Source organism: Corvus kubaryi, unplaced genomic scaffold (genome assembly GCF_017639235.1).
Source record: "Corvus kubaryi isolate FWS band 111438036 unplaced genomic scaffold, C.kubaryi_AGA036_p1.0 37397, whole genome shotgun sequence".
NCBI lineage: Eukaryota > Metazoa > Chordata > Aves > Passeriformes > Corvidae > Corvus > Corvus kubaryi.
In genome coordinates, this window is record NW_024581136.1 from 6,232,039 (window position 1) to 6,249,190 (window position 17,152).

At 38.0% G+C, this 17,152-nt stretch overlaps 1 protein-coding gene across 6 annotated transcripts in view; it reads right to left on the bottom strand.

Moving 5' to 3' along the window:
* Positions 1-4,621: 4,621 nt before the first annotated feature.
* TRIP12 (thyroid hormone receptor interactor 12) overlaps positions 4,622-17,152 on the bottom strand; it is a 79,971-nt gene continuing 67,440 nt past the window's right edge. For all 6 annotated transcript variants that reach the window (XM_042042513.1, XM_042042515.1, XM_042042514.1 and 3 more), the window contains 11 exons: positions 16,653-16,795; positions 15,326-15,482; positions 14,225-14,323; positions 13,570-13,684; positions 13,126-13,280; positions 12,467-12,631; positions 11,086-11,250; positions 8,261-8,374; positions 7,399-7,493; positions 7,091-7,194; positions 4,622-6,012 (listed from right to left, as the gene is read on the bottom strand). In XM_042042513.1, coding sequence (XP_041898447.1) covers positions 5,816-6,012; positions 7,091-7,194; positions 7,399-7,493; positions 8,261-8,374; positions 11,086-11,250; positions 12,467-12,631; positions 13,126-13,280; positions 13,570-13,684; positions 14,225-14,323; positions 15,326-15,482; positions 16,653-16,795 — 1,509 coding nt within the window. In that variant the 3' untranslated portion in view covers positions 4,622-5,815. The remainder of the gene's footprint in view (positions 6,013-7,090; positions 7,195-7,398; positions 7,494-8,260; positions 8,375-11,085; positions 11,251-12,466; positions 12,632-13,125; positions 13,281-13,569; positions 13,685-14,224; positions 14,324-15,325; positions 15,483-16,652; positions 16,796-17,152) is intronic.

The following is a 17,152-nucleotide window of genomic DNA, read 5'->3' on the forward strand; positions in this document are numbered from 1 at the left end:
CATAAGAATTTCTCATCACAGATAAGTGCCAATTCATTCAATATTAAAAACAGAAGAGGATGCCAGAAAAACTTTTGAGAATTGAAACCATTTAAAAAAGTTGAAGTAATTAAGGCTTTTAATTTTCATCCAGTTGAAACAGAGTGTTCTGAAGTAGAGATTACCCATAATTGCAGCCGAAACTAAGACCCTTGTATTTTTCATTTATTTTATCAGAAAATTTAGAAAACCTTTCTCTCTGCATATAAATTTCTCCCATTGAATTTACTTCAATTGATGAGACTGATGTAGCACGAAACAGTGCAAGGGTAAGATGCATATCACTTTAGCTTGATGCTGTCATCAGTAAACGCCTACATACGGTTCTGACTTTAAATTCTAAAGAGAGCTCATTTTAGAATTGTAGTATGTTTAAATGAAACAAACATATCTCCAGTTGGGTCCTAAAAAAACCATGGGGACTGCACAATCTCTCCTCTGGGAATTTGAAGCGAAGGAAATAATCCCTTCCCTTGATTCACCAGCTATGCTCCTATCTGCACTGTGTGATGCTGCTGCCTTCCCTGGCTGCCAGGGCACAGTGCTGACCAGGGCTCAGTCTTCCCAGCAGAGCTGCCCTCCAGCCAGTTTCTCCCTTTTCCCCCCACTTCTGGTCCAGCAGAAGTAGCCAGTACTGCTGGCCATAAATTGGAAATTACCACTCTTAGAACCCAGTGTTACTAAAGGTGGAATAATTTTGCTGTTTGATTAAGTTTTAAAATGACGTTTTCTCCCCTTTCAAATAACATCTGTAGTTTTAGTGCCCCAGAACAAGGGCTGCTCCTTTGCCTATCAAAGAAGTATTAAAACTGTGGGAAAGCTTTCTGAATGGTTAGTAACATCAATACTTCCAGTAAATTAAGCATGCCAAGCTACAAAGTGAAGGCATAAAGATTTTTTTTTTTTTTTCTGAGTAGAATAGCACAGACTATGGGAAACATTGTTGGGGGGAAAAAAGTAATCAGCTAGGAAGTTTTCACTATTTAGCCAATGTCTTGACAGTTTTGATACATTGAAGCAATAATCTGTAAAACAGGGAAGGAAGAAGAGGCTTGGAGATAAAATGCCACCTCTTAGAATGGCTAACTATTTCTGGATCACTACTTGCATCGTCCTGCCTGCCGAAGAGGCTTCTGCATGCAAGAAATCCCAAGAACAGCCAAGCCACAGTCAGATCAGGCCTGTATTTAGGCTAGAACACCTTGGATAGCAGCTAAAGGAAGAGTAAAATAATCTGGGAAATAGCTGTTGAGATGGGAAAACTGTAGTATGTCTAAATATCTCCAGAGCATGAACCTGCCATGGCTTTCAGTGTGTAAGCTTACCTTCAACAAAGGGAAACCTCCTCCTTCCACCTCTCCCTGTTCTCAGGCAAGAGGGTAGAGTGGTTGCTGCTGCACATCGTGCCCCAGGCTTATCTACTTCTGTCTTTTATGGGGTTTCAGCAGTCCTAATCCTAAAGGGAGGGGTGGGAGGGGAAACAGGACAGAGGCAGACAAGACCAAACCCACAGTACATGTGCTGCTTTACCCCAACATACTGCTTCCAGCTTGAGCTCCTCAGTGTTCTCCCTACCTATGGGAAAATAGCACAGGACTTAGGAATTCCTCCCACCTTTGTGCAGGGTGGGTGGGAAAGGCGCTTTCATGCTTCCTGTTATACTTTTTAGGGTGGTTTTGGGTTTTTGTGTCTTGTTGTGGCATTTTGTTCTTCTCTTTTTTCCTCTTTGAAGCAGTTTTCTGGAAGCTGCTGCCAAACTAGATCTGGAGTTATCAGGAACTCTAATCTAGTGCCTTGAAAATACTGGATGTGTCTTAAGTACTTCCCCTCTGCTTAGTTCTGCTTACAGCACAAGACGTCATTAGTCCCCAGGTGCACACAGGAAAGGAAGGGACCCAGGATCTGTTCCTCCCTCTGCCCCCAAAGCAGCTTCATACCTGATCAATACAGGCACATTTCAGTACCAGGAGCCAAGGACATGGTATTCCTCTAGAGGCATCAGTCGTTCCTTGAGCCATTCACTGTCAGTCACAGGCAGCAGAGGATGGAATTTGTTTCCCATCTGCTGTACAAACAGGCACCAACGTTCTGATCAAACACTGCCTGTGCAGCTGGTGCTGCTGCACTGGGCTGGGGCAACCACTCCTACTCTTGGGCAACCACGTACACCCACCTGAGAAAAGCTCCTAAAAACACAATGCAGTGGGAGAGATACGGTAAGCTGGGAACACACAGTAGGAAGGTCCTGCAGGATCACAGGAAGAGGTCACATAGCACAGATGTTTTGCAGTTCAAGCAATCAAGAGACCAGGAAAGGAAAGTAGGAGAAAGGGCAAGCCCTGAAAAGGCTCAGCCATCAGCAGATTTTACCTCCCCTTCCAATTTCAGCATTTCCATAATCCATTTCAGCAAGGCTTTTCATTTTTATCCATTCTGCCAACAGCTATAGTTATAGCAAAGTTTTGGCCTGGGGGAGGCACGTTCACATTGAAACCATGGCATTCTCTCTCAAGGCAGGTAGGCCCTTATTTCCTGCTTCTGCAGAGTACAGGCTGCTCAGAGGATGGGAACTGGCACTACTCCTGTGAAGACAGGTGGGCCGGGGCCCAGGAACTCTTTAGAGGATAAGACCTACCTCCAGCAGGGGCCACAAGGGAGGGCACAAGTGTCACAGGCACCTGGAATTTCACCAGTCCCTGAGGCACCCACCTTCACATCAGAGGAGAGCTCAGTAAGGGGAAGGAGATAGAAGAAAATAAAACACATGACTGACGGGAAAGAAGGAAGAATCTCAACAATTCAATCATGCAAGCAGTCTGCATATGGAAATTGGAGTATCTGATCAAATTTGGCAGTGGACATGGGGACTTTCCAGATGATTGGAATTAATTCTTGTGCATATTCCTAGAGAACATGAAGAAGCACTGTAACTAATTCACATCAGATGGGACACTAAAGTGTTCCCTACACAAGAGATTTTGGTAAAAAGCCAACGTCTAACAGCAACAAAAAAATACTGCACAAGTTCAGTAGCAGCTATCAGTGCTTGGATGGCCCTTTCATCCATGATTTTTTGCTACTCTTGCTAACACAGAAGGACATGAAACTCATTCCAAACAGTAACTAGTGGTGTTATCTAACACCAGTTGAACTTACCATGCTAAAAAGCTCACCTATTTTAAAAGATAAGACTTCTGATTGTACCTTTTATTATACCTTTTAATGGTATACAAAGCAGTGCAGTACTAAGATGACTACACACACCCATGGATTGATTTTAGTGAACTTTCCCCTAATCCAAAATTCCTGACAAGGAGGAATCCTTAAACTCTTGCCCCACCCCTCCACTCGTTCTGAGCTACTCTCAGATACATTTGTTTGCAGGACAGTACTGCAGTCATGCAAAATGTGACTTCTCAGTTTACTCTTATAATTTCCTATCTTTACCTTTTAAACCAGACTGCTCTCCTAATACACTGTAAGCTGACATTGGTAGGAAAAAAGAAGTGTCACCCAAAAGGGTTTCATTCACTTTTCAGGCAAACTAAAACCTTAGTCTGTACTGAAAATGACAGCCAGAACAACCAAAATCGTATCACCACAGGTACTTGTTTTTTCCTTCCTTTTGAAACAGGCAACCAACAACTTATTTTCCCACTGGAACAGTTACACAAAGGCTAGATATCAAATCTGAAAGCTCCTCAAAATTTCCAAGTCAATGAAAGCCAGATTCTAGAGGGAGACAACATGGGTAAAAAAAAGTATCAATACACATGATATTTTAATACAAAATATTAGCTTTTTTCTTTTTTTTTTACACAAGTCAGTTTTTTTAAAATATAGAACCTTAAAAAAGAACAAATTGCTATCCACACACTATAAACACTTGTTTGTGCTCAGTTTGATCAAGTTATCAGAACAATTTAAACACCAGTCCATAGTTTAAACACTGCCTTGAAGTTGGATGAAAACTATGCCGCACTGTGCGCTACCGTTATTGTATGTACAGGGTGAAGCGCCATCGGTCGGGTTTAATATGGTAATAAAAAACTGTTCAGTTATCAGGTTCTTTGTGCAAGGATTTCACATTCTACTCATGCTCATGACAGGTCTGTATTACATTTCAGTGGCACTGGTCTGAGCAAGCACAGGTAATTCTGTGAATGTTCACCGGAAGAATGTCCATTACATGTTCTGGAAGTACGAGTTCTTCAGCTGGATAAAAGAAAACTTGTTAGTTTAGGGGAAATAACTAGCCTGATTAGCCAGAATTTAACAATTTCTAAGCACTGAAAGGAATTTTGATTTCTCAAAGTTGAATAAAAGTAACTATCACATTTTCATAAAGATTAACTATGTAGCAGGTACATCTCAGGAATATTTGTAATTCCCCATTTTTTGAACCCATAGAAAGGAAAAAAATTTCCCTCAAAGTTGGAGATCTTAAAAGGTCTTGTTTTAGTAGTAAATCATCTACAAGTTGCAGGTTGTTAGCCAAGTAGATTTAGGATGATTTACTTGCATTACAGTAATTTACACAATTGAGCTTTAGGCATACAGTACAAAACTATGAACAAAAAGGTGAAGCAAACTTTTTTATTTATATTCAGGTAAAAACATTAACCTGATGAAGTAAATTATTGCAGATTTGAGAAATCAGCACATAAAACAGTTGGACAGAGCATTGCTTACAGGTGCTTTATCTGTGTCAAAAGACAAAGGCTGAACTGCTTGTTCCAAGCTAGCACTGGGGGGGAAAGAAAAAAAGAAAAATAAAAAGGAGAAAAAACTACAAAATTAGCCAGGAACTTAGATCAAGAACAGGAAAACTGTTTACTCAAACAGGGAATGAAACAACTAATTTGTCTTTTAAAAAAACTTTACATCAATTCGAAATGCTCTGGGCCTTACCACAATACACACTGGCCAGCCCAAGCTGTTGGACTTCAACTACATGAAAGAAGTAATTCTTCCTCACCTCCAGTACGAGGCTTTTGCTGCCTGAATCACTGTGTAAACAGCTCTGGAGCGCTCTGGTAACGACTGTCGCCATTATAACCTACCACTACAGTAAAACTATGCTATAAGAAAGGTTCTACCTAGTTACAAAGGCTGAGTTATATTGACAATATATATTTGATTTCAGTAAAATTTAAATTATCTTAATCAGAGAAAGAGGCATGGAGCAGTTAAATGCCCATGCTAACCAAAACATAACAATTGTTGAATGCTGCACACAAAAAGAACCAAGTGAATTGCACATCAGACAATACATGAGGATGGGTAAAATTAGAGGCAGGTGAGGGTACACAGAACTAGTCTACTAAACTAGATTCGTCAAATACATGGTGTATTTTAATTTCTGTACTTATGTACAAAAGTTGTCTTTGGAGGAAAAACTTCAGACTTAGCTAGATGGATACACACAGCCCAGTATTAAACTGCACAGCGACATTTATTGTTCCAGCCTGGAAAAACATCCCTTTTTAACTTTCACACAGCAAAGCAAGTTAAAAACTTCACTCATCAAATAAATGATAATTTAAACAAGAACTTGCTAAAGAAACCTTGTCACAACAACTTTTAGGGCCTGATCACTTTAAGTCCATAGGGGCTTTTAATGAATATCAACCAAGTGTCTTTGTTTATAATCTGCAAGCCGTTTTTCTACAACAAGAAGGCGTAACACGTTTCCTTGACTCAGGTGATATATTTAGAAAAGAATCATGAGTTTCTCTTTTGCTGTAACAGGCAGACATTGCATTTTTCATTGTGATCAGGAAAGATGGAATGACTGCTGCCCTTCTCTTGCAGCTATCAAGAGTTTTTCACGCATTATCTCAATAGTTGAATAGTCCGGCAATTTGAGATAGTTCACACAAGTCATTACTGAAGGTAAGAAATCATCGGGATTCTCTGTGGACTCAAATGTCTTCCGTACAATCGTCAAGGGAGGATTCAAACTTCGGAAACCTATTAATGAGAAAAGACATTCAGAATGGCTGCTCCTCAGGTTGCTCCTCCTGAACACCCACAGCTGACTGCAGACATCCTCCAGTGACAGAAGAACACATCACACAACTGATTTCCCCTCAACCTTTAAAAGTTTAGAATATGGCTTTATAAAGCTGCACAGTGAGCTAAAAAACACCTAAAATCCTGCCTGCAGATTAATTTTCCAAGATGAATTTAAAATAAAGGAATAAGCTGGATTAATCTACTTTTAATTGTGTTCTGCATGTGTATAAATTCTATCCCAATAATAATATTTTTAAGAGTTTTTTGGCTTCACACATATTTTTGAAGATTCTCAGGAATTATCTGTGACTGTAGTACCATATTTTTCTAATCTTTTCTTTTTCTTATCTTATCCAGCTAAGATTTTTATACTCCTAACACTCAATTGTGTCTGCACTGTCTCTCCATAAAAGAGCTCCCAAAAATACTTAGAAAAAGAATGATCCAGTCTTTCCCCCAGATCCCAAAGAATGTAAATAGCAGAACAGATGCATGAATTCTGTTTTGACTTGCAAAGCACTCATCTGAGAATACAGTAAAATGTGTGTTCTACACTGGTCCCTAGCAAAGACAGCAAATTTCTCTTTACCCACACTGCCTCTTACCTAAATGCTGAAATTCAAAAAGGGGAGAAATTAAGTAAGATTAATCCTACGCTAAGTATTGGCTCCTTTCTAGAAAGGAGACTGTTGTTTTCAGGTTACAATGCATAAGTCTGTCATCATAACTTAATGCCCCTCTAGGAGCTTTATTTAAATTTTGAACTCTCTCTTGCCCTCTGACAGACTTTCTGGCAACAATTTAAACCTGGAGAGTCAACTGAAGGAAGTGTCATGAGATTAACACAAAGGTTGTAAGAATTATACCTGAAGCCTGCCCAGCCACTTCTGAAATTAAGAATGTGAGACTATATGAATCTCTCAAACACATAAGTGTTAAGGAATTTTTTCCTATACTGAAGTAACCATCTTATTCTGAAATACATCACTAACAGTGATTTAATGCACAGCAATATGTAATAAGGAAAACCTACCTCCTACAGGCAGTCTGGGGCTGCCTGTCACAAACTGAAGAAACAGTCTTTGCTGCTCACTATCGAAACTACTGAGAATTTCAAAGAGATACTTCACTGCTCGACTGAGAAGGGAAAAGAACCAAGAGAATATTATTTTGTTTATAGTTAAAATAATTGCATCAGATTCATATTCAGTGCAGTATGAATATTTTCAAATAAATATCCTATAATTCCTTTAGCTTGAATAGCAGTGTATGAAGATTATTTAAAAATATGTATTTTCTACTGTTTTGGTTTTCTGTTTATTTAAAAAGGTAACATATTACCTGTCATGTGTATAACCGTGATCAGGCCTGCAACATTCCATTAAAGTCTTTGCATCCCAAGTGTCTGTCTTGCTGCCACACAAGAGCTGCTCCAACTGTAAAATTAAACAACAGGGAGTAAGTGTTCCTCTTTGCATTGCAAAGCACCAGGAACACCAGAGTACCACAAAGGCTGGGCTAACACATTCCAGAGTGTGCTTTAATGCTTGTTCTTAAAGTGTCAAAGGTCCGAGTTCATAAAGGTAAACAAAGCCCTCAAAGTACAGTCTTCAAAGAGACCTCCTCAAAGAAGAATAAAACATTCTCTCTTCTAGTCCAGAAAACCATAATTGTGACTCAATTCAGTCCACTTAAGAGTGTGAGCATTTTACAAGGAAATTGATATTATGGTGGTGGTGACAATAAAGAAGATCATCTATCCTTATTCTTTTCCCCTTCATCTGAATCTCTTCTTACTGCCTGAAGCTTTGCTGAACAGCTGACTACTTGTTTTATTAACAGAAGATCCAGGTAGCATCCACATCTATCTATAACTATTCAGAGGTACTGCAATACAAGGAACTAGAGACCAACACAGAGAAATAAAGTATGATACATAAATTAAAGCGCTTCTCAGAAAAGATGGTTACACACAATTTTAAAGAAAATTGAGCGGTTCATAATAAAAGCATTAAATAAATGACTACTGAACAGAAAAATCTTTATCAGTTAAGTGTGCAATTTCAGGAACACTCAAGTTTTACTAACATGCTTCAGAAATGCAATGTCATCAGACTGCCACAAATGCCCTGCACCCAGGTTAAGACTACCCATACATGCAGGTAAAGGTTATAAAAGCAGCAGCAAAAACACTTTCACCAACCTCCTCAGGATAGAAGTACTGAAGATGACTAAGGGGGAAGACCGACTCAAATCCATCTCTGAAGGAGTCAAACTGTCTGGCAACACCTTCATTTAGTGCCCAGAATATAACTAACTGCAGGGAAAGGGAAAAAAAAATAAAATTTAAAAAAAGTCATTTGAACAAAGGAAGCATGCAGGGATGACTCCTGTACAAAAGAGTACAAGTACAGAAGCCAAACTCCAGCAGTCCAGCCATACGCTCATTGGAGCTACCACAGGGTGCACATTGATTCATGGAGCTGCTCTACAGCATTGCCTCATTCTGCCTTAATTCATAATTTAGATTACCCTTAACATGAACATCATGCAGAATTTAAACAACTTATTTGCCTTTGTTTTCAACAAAACAAATAAACAGATCTCAGAATAGCTGGTTAAACTGAACCTATTTAACAAAAGAACATAAAGTTAATCTGAACATTTGTTGTTTTTAGAAGCCTAACATAGGTGTTCTCTCTCTACACCATTTCAAAATGCAGCAACTGAAGCAGAAATCCATAGGGCATCATTGGCAGTATTATCTTAATCTCTCCTGTGGAAATATATGGGTCCCTATTCTAATATTAAGTTTTTAAAAAGTAACTTTAGCCCATTTGATATATTAGGCAGCTTAATATTGCAAGAATACATAGGAACAATAACTTCATTTCAAGTTACTGGAATATGATTAAGAATCGTGATGCAAAAGACAGTAAGACACTAATCTAGGCTTTTTGAGTGTAATTCTTCTGTTTTGTTTTGGTTTTGTATCTGTAGTTACCTCATCAGCATTAAATTAGCTTCTAAAGTGGACAGCACATACTGAAACAACAATCAGTGGTGGGGGGAGGAAGGGCATATGACACAAATGAGACCAGAGTTCTTTTAAATAAATCTCCTGCAGCCAGTATTTCTCCACTAAATTAAGATATTTTACATGGCAGATTGCAGGCCAAGTTCAGATTCTTTTGTCAGTCAGTGCTATTGATGATTACACTTGCCTTGGATATCCTCAACTCCAGCAGGAAACGAGGGCTGGTTATAAAAGCTGTGTTGTCAACACAGAACTACAAGTTTTAAAATGTGTTTAAAGCTCTGGTCTCTGGTGCTGGTTAAAGTCATCTATGGACACATCTGAATAGGATTAAAAAGTTCATAGGTCCTGCTGGAGTCCTGAAGCAAGAATTTAACCCCATCCCAATAACTGAAGAGTTACTGGTTCCAGAAAGCTCTCAGATATGAAAGCTCATTAGGATCTGCTGATAAGTTTTCCTACAGAAGAGTCAGGCATTGAATTTCAGGCAAGATACATTCCACAACTTTCATACACCGGGTTTTTATACTGAAGAGGAAGGTAGTAAACACCAGCAGCACAAAAAACTCTTCTACGACATAGAATATTCTATGGCTATTCTAACAGCAGAGTTGCTTACCTACGATTGTGATTACTTTTTATGATCATGAACATGTGGTATAGTTAAGCTACACTGTATTCTTGCAGATTCAAAGAGAAGATCAAATTGCTAGACAAAATTCTACTACTGAAACTTTTTGTTCACAAATTTAGAACAAGCAAGGTGGCCCCATTATAGTACAGGGGAGAAGAGGGGGAAAAAAAAAAAGACAAAAAAATAGACAGAATAAAATCTTTCACTATATTAGTAATTGAAGCAGTTCTACCTTCTGATAAAGGCAGCTCCTGTGGGAACTGTCCTTCGGGGAAAAAAAAGGAGATAGAGGGAAGAATGACATGAAGGCAGGAGAGGCATGAAAAGCAACAGTAGGATATTCCAGCTTTATAAACTACTTTTCATGTTAATCCTCATGTAAGATTTTAATGAAAATGATATGTTCAAGAGCAGGGCAGCTGACCCACAGGGAGCTGTACAGGCCAGCTGATCAATATACTGTTTCTAAAATGCAATTCATCATACTTGTGATGGAGAGCACACTAATTTTCCCTCTGAAATCTTTTCTATTTCTTTCACATCAAGTCTCATATAGTATCACATTCTTCCCATCTTTCCCCATCTCTTTTCCAAACTGTTATAAACCGATTCCCTTTATCCCTTTCTTAGACAGAAACAGCATCCTACCTTTGTTCAGCAGTATCAACCTTCTGTTTTTCTATGCCTTATGTCCCTTTTGATATAGGAATCAATACACAGGTGGACTGTCAATTTATTCTGACATTGTTTTGTTATCTTTTCCTTACCCATTCTCTCTAGGGTTTGGGGTTTTTTTACACGTGTTTGGGGTTCTTTGGTTGACTGGTTCAGTTTTCCTTGGGGTTTTTGTTGGTTTGGTTTTGGTTTTTTGGACAAAAAAAACTACTGTTCTAATTTTGACTCACAACTGCTGATGTTTTTTTAAGTCTGAGCCCAAAGAAGTTACACTACTATTACAGCAGTTCAAAGGCCACTGAGTAGCAGATGCTAGATCACTATTGCTAAAGAATTTGCTAAATCACTACTCATAAAAAAAATCATCATAATAACCAGATGTGGAAACTTGTTAAAGTATTCTGAAATTCCACTGCTCAAATGAATCCACTTACAACACTTTTTCTCCAAAAAGCCAAACTTCTCACAAACCACACTTTTTTATACTACACAATTTTCAAGTCAGGTGCAATTAGATTCTAACAGTTTTAGTGTAGTAATAATAACCTAGTACAGAAGAGAAGTGATAAGTAGGAAAATTATTGTTGTGCCTATCTCATGAGAATGAGCTGAAATATATATGGAAACAAACTACCTGGGAGGAAGGACAAAGAATTTGAGTGATAGGTTTGCTTTTACATACTCTGAGATACTCCTCTAAATTGTGGATAGTGACCGGTGTATCTTTTCCCCCTTTTTTCAGCTCTATATTGGGAAACCCAGGAAGTGTGAAGTCCAGCCCTAGATCTTCCACTGAGCAGCCATTCATAGTCAGAGCCTCCAATGCATACTGTAGACTTTCTTTGGTCTAAAAAATTGGAAGTGAAAAACAATGAGAACAGTTAATTCAAATAAACTTATCCAAAAGTTATGACTTCTAAAGCAGCTTTGACTAAGCAGACATTTCTGTAAGAGTACTACCGTTAAAACTGTTGTTAAAAACATTAAAACTCCTTGCTTTCCTTCTGTAGTTTTCATACATAACAGGAAACCAAGACAAACAGATAAACAAGCTTAATGGATAACCTGGAAAGATCACAGGAGTACACTTTTTTCTAGCAGTTTTGGAATTCTGTAATATCCCAGAAGACAAACTATCTAGAAAATACTACTGGCAAGAAAAGGAAATGTGAAATATGCTATGGCTCAGAGGCTGGTTTTTCCTTAGGACAGTTAATAGCATTCATATTTGGCATGCATATTTACATTTTTCAGCTTTCATCCACCAGGTTTCAGGTTTTTCAAACTCTTGGGAAATTAAAAGCAGTGACCAAGGAGAGTGAGTGAGACAGTAAGGTAAAGAGGAACAGAGACCCACAAGCTGGCAATAATTTCGCTAGTAACAAAGCAGATGTATTAAGAGTATAAATTAAGTTATTACTTCCTACCATCTATTAACATTGGATGCTAGAAAAAAGCATGTGCGCCGAAGAACTTTTATCACTACTGCCAAAAGGAACTGTGGTATTTTCAGCTAAGACCAGATATCCTTGAAAAATTAATGTTATGTCTGAATGAACCTGAATGCTCATGCATGGTGACAGTTTGCATTAGTTCTGCATACAGCTCTTCAGTGAAGAGGGGAAAAAAACCCCCCTACATAAACAGCACTTCTATGAAAATCTGAAAATCTGACTAACCAACTAGTAAAAAATCCAAACCTTTTGAGTATTCAAGAAGCAAGGACAGATTTTTTTTTTCCTCTGATATTTAAGTTGGTTAATATTTTTAAAGTGAACCACAACAAGTTAGGCCAACATCTGGCAGTTTTAGACATTTCTAGACTGTGTTTAATCACACAGAAGAATCCCATAATGACTTTCTCATGCTAGACTTTACAAAAAGACTGTTTTAAAATTACTAGTCACTGATCTATAAACATTAAAACTACTTTGTATGAGAACAAAGTAATTATCGATATTACAATCAGTATTAAGCCCTATGATACATTCTGAATTACTGCTACTTCATAAAATCCAAACGTGTAAAGATGCACTCTTCCATTCTTAGGGTTACTTTCCCACCTGAGTTTTATCCTGTTCAAGTCTTTTCTTTTGTCTTACAATATCTTCAAGGTGATATATTGATTTGGCTACTACTGGATCAATACTGAACAAGTCATGCGAAGTCAAGGAAGTTTCCTGTCGTAGCATCCATTTATAAAAAGGAAGTCCAAGAGGAAGGTCCACCTGGAAACCAAAGCATTGAACTGTTTAGTATTAACTGTCTTCCAAAAGTCATCTCTTGACCAGATCTACAATACTCTCGTACTACTGGCACACACCAGAACACCATGTCTGAGTGGTTTTGCCTCAGAAATTTACAGTCAAGAAAACCCAAGTGACTGCCTAGTGCATATACATTAAAGCAATCAGCAAGCTACCAAGTAGAGTTAAAATGAGCCCAAAACATTCTTGAAAGAAGACTGGAGAGAGATTACAACACATAGCAGATAATGGCTTTTCCTTTCTACAATAAGGTCTCAAAAGCCACTGTAAAGATCTTCAACCCTTTCCCCCCACGAAAATTAAGCTGCATGCCTGTTCTCTTCCCTGCCTTCCCCCAGACTGCCCTTACTTCTAGAGATGAAAGTAATACCATTTAACTTTTATGCTTTTATCCCTCAACAGAGCTAGTGCTTTTATTTGACCCCTTCAGAAAAGATTCTCTATTTTATTCTCACCAGTCTGAAGTCCATGATTGCCTTGGCCATTAGTTTTCCCAGAAAGCGGAACTTCATTTTAACTTTTGCAATGTGAGCTGGCTTGGCTGTTCTACCAAAAGGAAGTGCAAAAAGGCCTTGAAGGTTATGAATGTACTTGGTACCTTCCTGGCTTCCTGTTGAGGAAGAAAGAAAGAAAAAGGAAGAGTTCAGTACTTACACTGCTAGTTTCTTTCAAGATGAAAGTGGCATTCAGATAATCTTAACCTAAATTTCTTACAGAAATAAAACCACCAACCATATCAAACACACACAGAAACCCAACAAAACCCATGAAGATAATCACACACTATCAGCAGGCACATTATCGGACCACAAACTGAGGTGCTCTTTACGTAATTGAAGTCAACTTAGAATCAATTCCATATTAATCAATATTTATAGATTAGGTAGTAGAGTAATTACCTTTTGGATTGGCTAAAGTCACTTCTTCTCCCCTCCAAAGGCCTAAGTCTGCTCTCTGTAGTTCCTGAGATACAAGTGCATAGAACTCTAGTGTAGGGCCTAGGCCTGTGCCAACCTTCAGAGGACAGAGGGTGAGGGGAGAGGAGAGGGAATGAGATAAATAAGTAAATAAGTGAGTCCATTAGGTCAGTTTGAATATAAAAATCTCTGCTTAGTCTGAGAAATATAATACATTATTTCCTATAAAGAAGACTGCACTGCAAAAAGCATCTAGAGAACCTAACTACAGGAACATTTACAACATGACAGAGGCAGCCTGGAAAGACCATATATCAGAGGAAATAACAGTGGAATAAAAGTATTAACCACCTAATGATCATATTATAGAGGAAACACACACAGCTGTTTGCTTAAGAGTTAGAAAAAAAATGTGCTCTGCTGACTAAGATTGATTATGAAATTTAGATCAGAAAGAGCATCTCCTAGCAACTAAAAATCACGACCAAGCAGATCAGGGATAATGAAAGGATAAAATTCTTTAGCACCAGCAATGTGAAAGACACAGTCTGACCAAGCCATTTTATGAAAGTTGTAGCTGTTTGGTATTAATCTTCAGTAAAAAGGGGTTAAATTAGACTGCATTGATATTACTTACTTCATTCTCATACTGGATTTCCAACATGGCTCTTGAACTGCCTAGATCCTGCATCACAGATTCTGCCTGTTTCAACAGCTCATCTCTGTTCACAGTGCGCTACACATTAGAGAAGTTTTAAGTAGTGAAATTATGGCTTTAAGTCCCAGCTCCCAAGGCAGTTACAACAGGAAAAAAATCAGTTATGAATGTTTTTCCACCCCATGCCAATAGTTCCACAGTTCAACAATTTTTAAGTTTATACTTTGACATTACAGTTCTTGCTTCTATATGAAAACTATTTAGAATGAACGTAATCCATATAAAATGAGAAAAAATGCCTTACATTTATATCAGTGTAACTAACAGGTACTATTTTTGCCAAGAATATGGCAATAGGGCTATGATACAGCAAAGAAGTATTGTCATGTGATGTTGTATACCTCAAACTAATATGTAGAGAAGAAAGTAGAATAAAGATGCTGAAACCCAAAAAAGCCCAAAAGCACTGGGATTCCTACATGTGGGAAGCTATATTCTTTTTGAATTTGGTTCTCATGTCTCCTTGTCTTTTTTCCCCACAGGTATTCAAGATCATATAGCATATATAGCAGATCTTATTTTAAGATAATATATCTCCAGATTCAAGGCCGACATCCAAGACTCCCTCCAATTTAACACAGTCACAGCTTAGTTTTATTATGTTGTGACAGGTGATTTACCTTCCCAAAATACTAGGACAGTATTTTTGTTTATTAAGGGTCTAAATCCTGTAAATTCTTCTGAGAATCAAGCAAAACAGATCTACAAGCCAGTGTGTGGAAATATCACTAATGTTACCTAAAACTCTGCGTTCACTACTGGAGTTTAGCTTCAGGAATTACATTAGGGCCCCGCTGAGGCGCAGGCAGGCCGAGGGTGCCCCTCCTGCCCTCATGCGGCCGGCACGGAGAAGACACCGCGCCTTCTGCTGGGGGATTGCAGGAACTAAACCCACCTCCGTTCTTCGCTATACCACGGAACTCTGAAGTTTTACAGCTAAGTCTTGCTCACAATGATATTCTTAAAGACAATATAAAAATAAATAGATCCTTCATTCCATTTTAAACAAGATGTACTTACTTTTTTCCTGTCCAGTCGCGGTGCCACTCTGCTATCCTGAGAATCCGACTGATTGATTTCTGGATTAGTATCCAGTAGTCTTTGCATGGCTCGATCACGGTCAAAGGCTGTCACATAAAACAGCATTTGGCGGGTATCAAATGGAAAGAAAAATGGGCTGCAAAGAGTATTGGATTAGTCAGTTGAGTTCCAAGCAGCATCTTTGACTATCATTTAGTTTAAAACATGATAAAAATGTAGTATGTCTGAAATTAGTGCTTTATTACCCCTCCAAAGAAGCCCTCCAGAACACACTTTACTTTTAGTTACAATGCTTAGGAGCAAGAGTCTAGAGAAATGCAATATATGAAGGAAGACAAAAAATTCCAGAAACTTTTAACTCCTCTTGAAAAGTAACTCAAAATACTTGAATGCCTTGATTGTGCAAAGTTTACATCAGAAACTAAGATTCCTTGTTCACTACTGTTCTACAATTAATAAATCTAACAGATCAAAGATTTAAGCTCAAGCTCCCATATTGGGCAGCAGGAAGACATGACAACCTGCCTAGAGCAGCACCACTATTCTACCTTCCACCATTTGCAAAAAATACTTTAAATAATCTGTGAAAGACTACCAGAGAATCTTCTTACTTTAAGTAATCACTTCCACTATTCTCAAAGGCATGTGTATGTTAACAGCGTGGTCCTCCATTGGCATTAAGTGAAAAGGCAGTTTTATTGAACAAATACTGCTACAATTCTTTAATATATGTTCGTGCTCATCATCTGTTATCTGGAATGCTTATGAAGGAAGTTAGAAATCTTATTTTTAAAATGAAGCCAAAGAGTTTCTCTAGACTACTTCCACAGTAAGTTGTCATCAGTACTACTGCAATTAACATGTTTGAAAAATCCAAAAATGTCAACTCTGATTTCTCATTCTTTCAAGTGGAAGAGCTTTACAGCTGGTACTCTGTATCAAGATACTACCAAGTACTATGTATATAGCTTTATAAAAATTATTTATATTCTTTTATCAGCAACAATAAACATATTTTCCTTTGTACCATGCTGAATATGCCAAGATAATTACAGTGATATGGTAAGAATGTCATTAAGCAGTTTAACAGGAGAAAAAACATCACCTGAATAATCAAAATGAACGTGATTTAAACTATGCAATATAGGTGTAAGCATCCATCCAAGTGTCACTATGTAACTTGGCAAGACTTCTGTGACTACATTTTACACTCTCAGGAGTCCTGTAAGGTATGATGCACTGTGATGCCCAGCCAAGATTCCTACTGAACTGCAATTACAGACAGTAGACAGCAAATCACTCATACCATGTTTTTCCAAGTTCTGTCAGCCAAGTCGGGATGTTTCCTGTCATAATTACCAAAGGGTCCTGAAGCTGCCTGTTTGCTTTTGCTGTCAGTTTACTGTTGATAAACTCTGAGGTTGGAATTATCTCCTTGCAGACTGCATTCTGTGTTTAATAAAAGCAATGTATTTCTAGTTAGAGAAATGCTGAAAGAAATAACAAGTCTTTGTTAAAAAAGATTTTTAATGCTTCTAATTTGCTTATCATGGAAAGTAAAAAAAACTTTCATTGCTGTTTTGTTCATCCAGCGTCTAAGACATGAAAGAAGGACTGAGTAGATTTTTACTACTAATTTTCTTTTAAGGAATAATGGTGGTCTTTCAACTTCAGGAAGGACAAAGCATGGGAATTGTGTTCAACACACTATAGAGAAAATATGACTGACTAAGAATTTACAGCCTTCATCTTATCAGGAGTTAAGAGAAACATGTAGGGGAAGATGGTAGTATTTGCATCATTCTG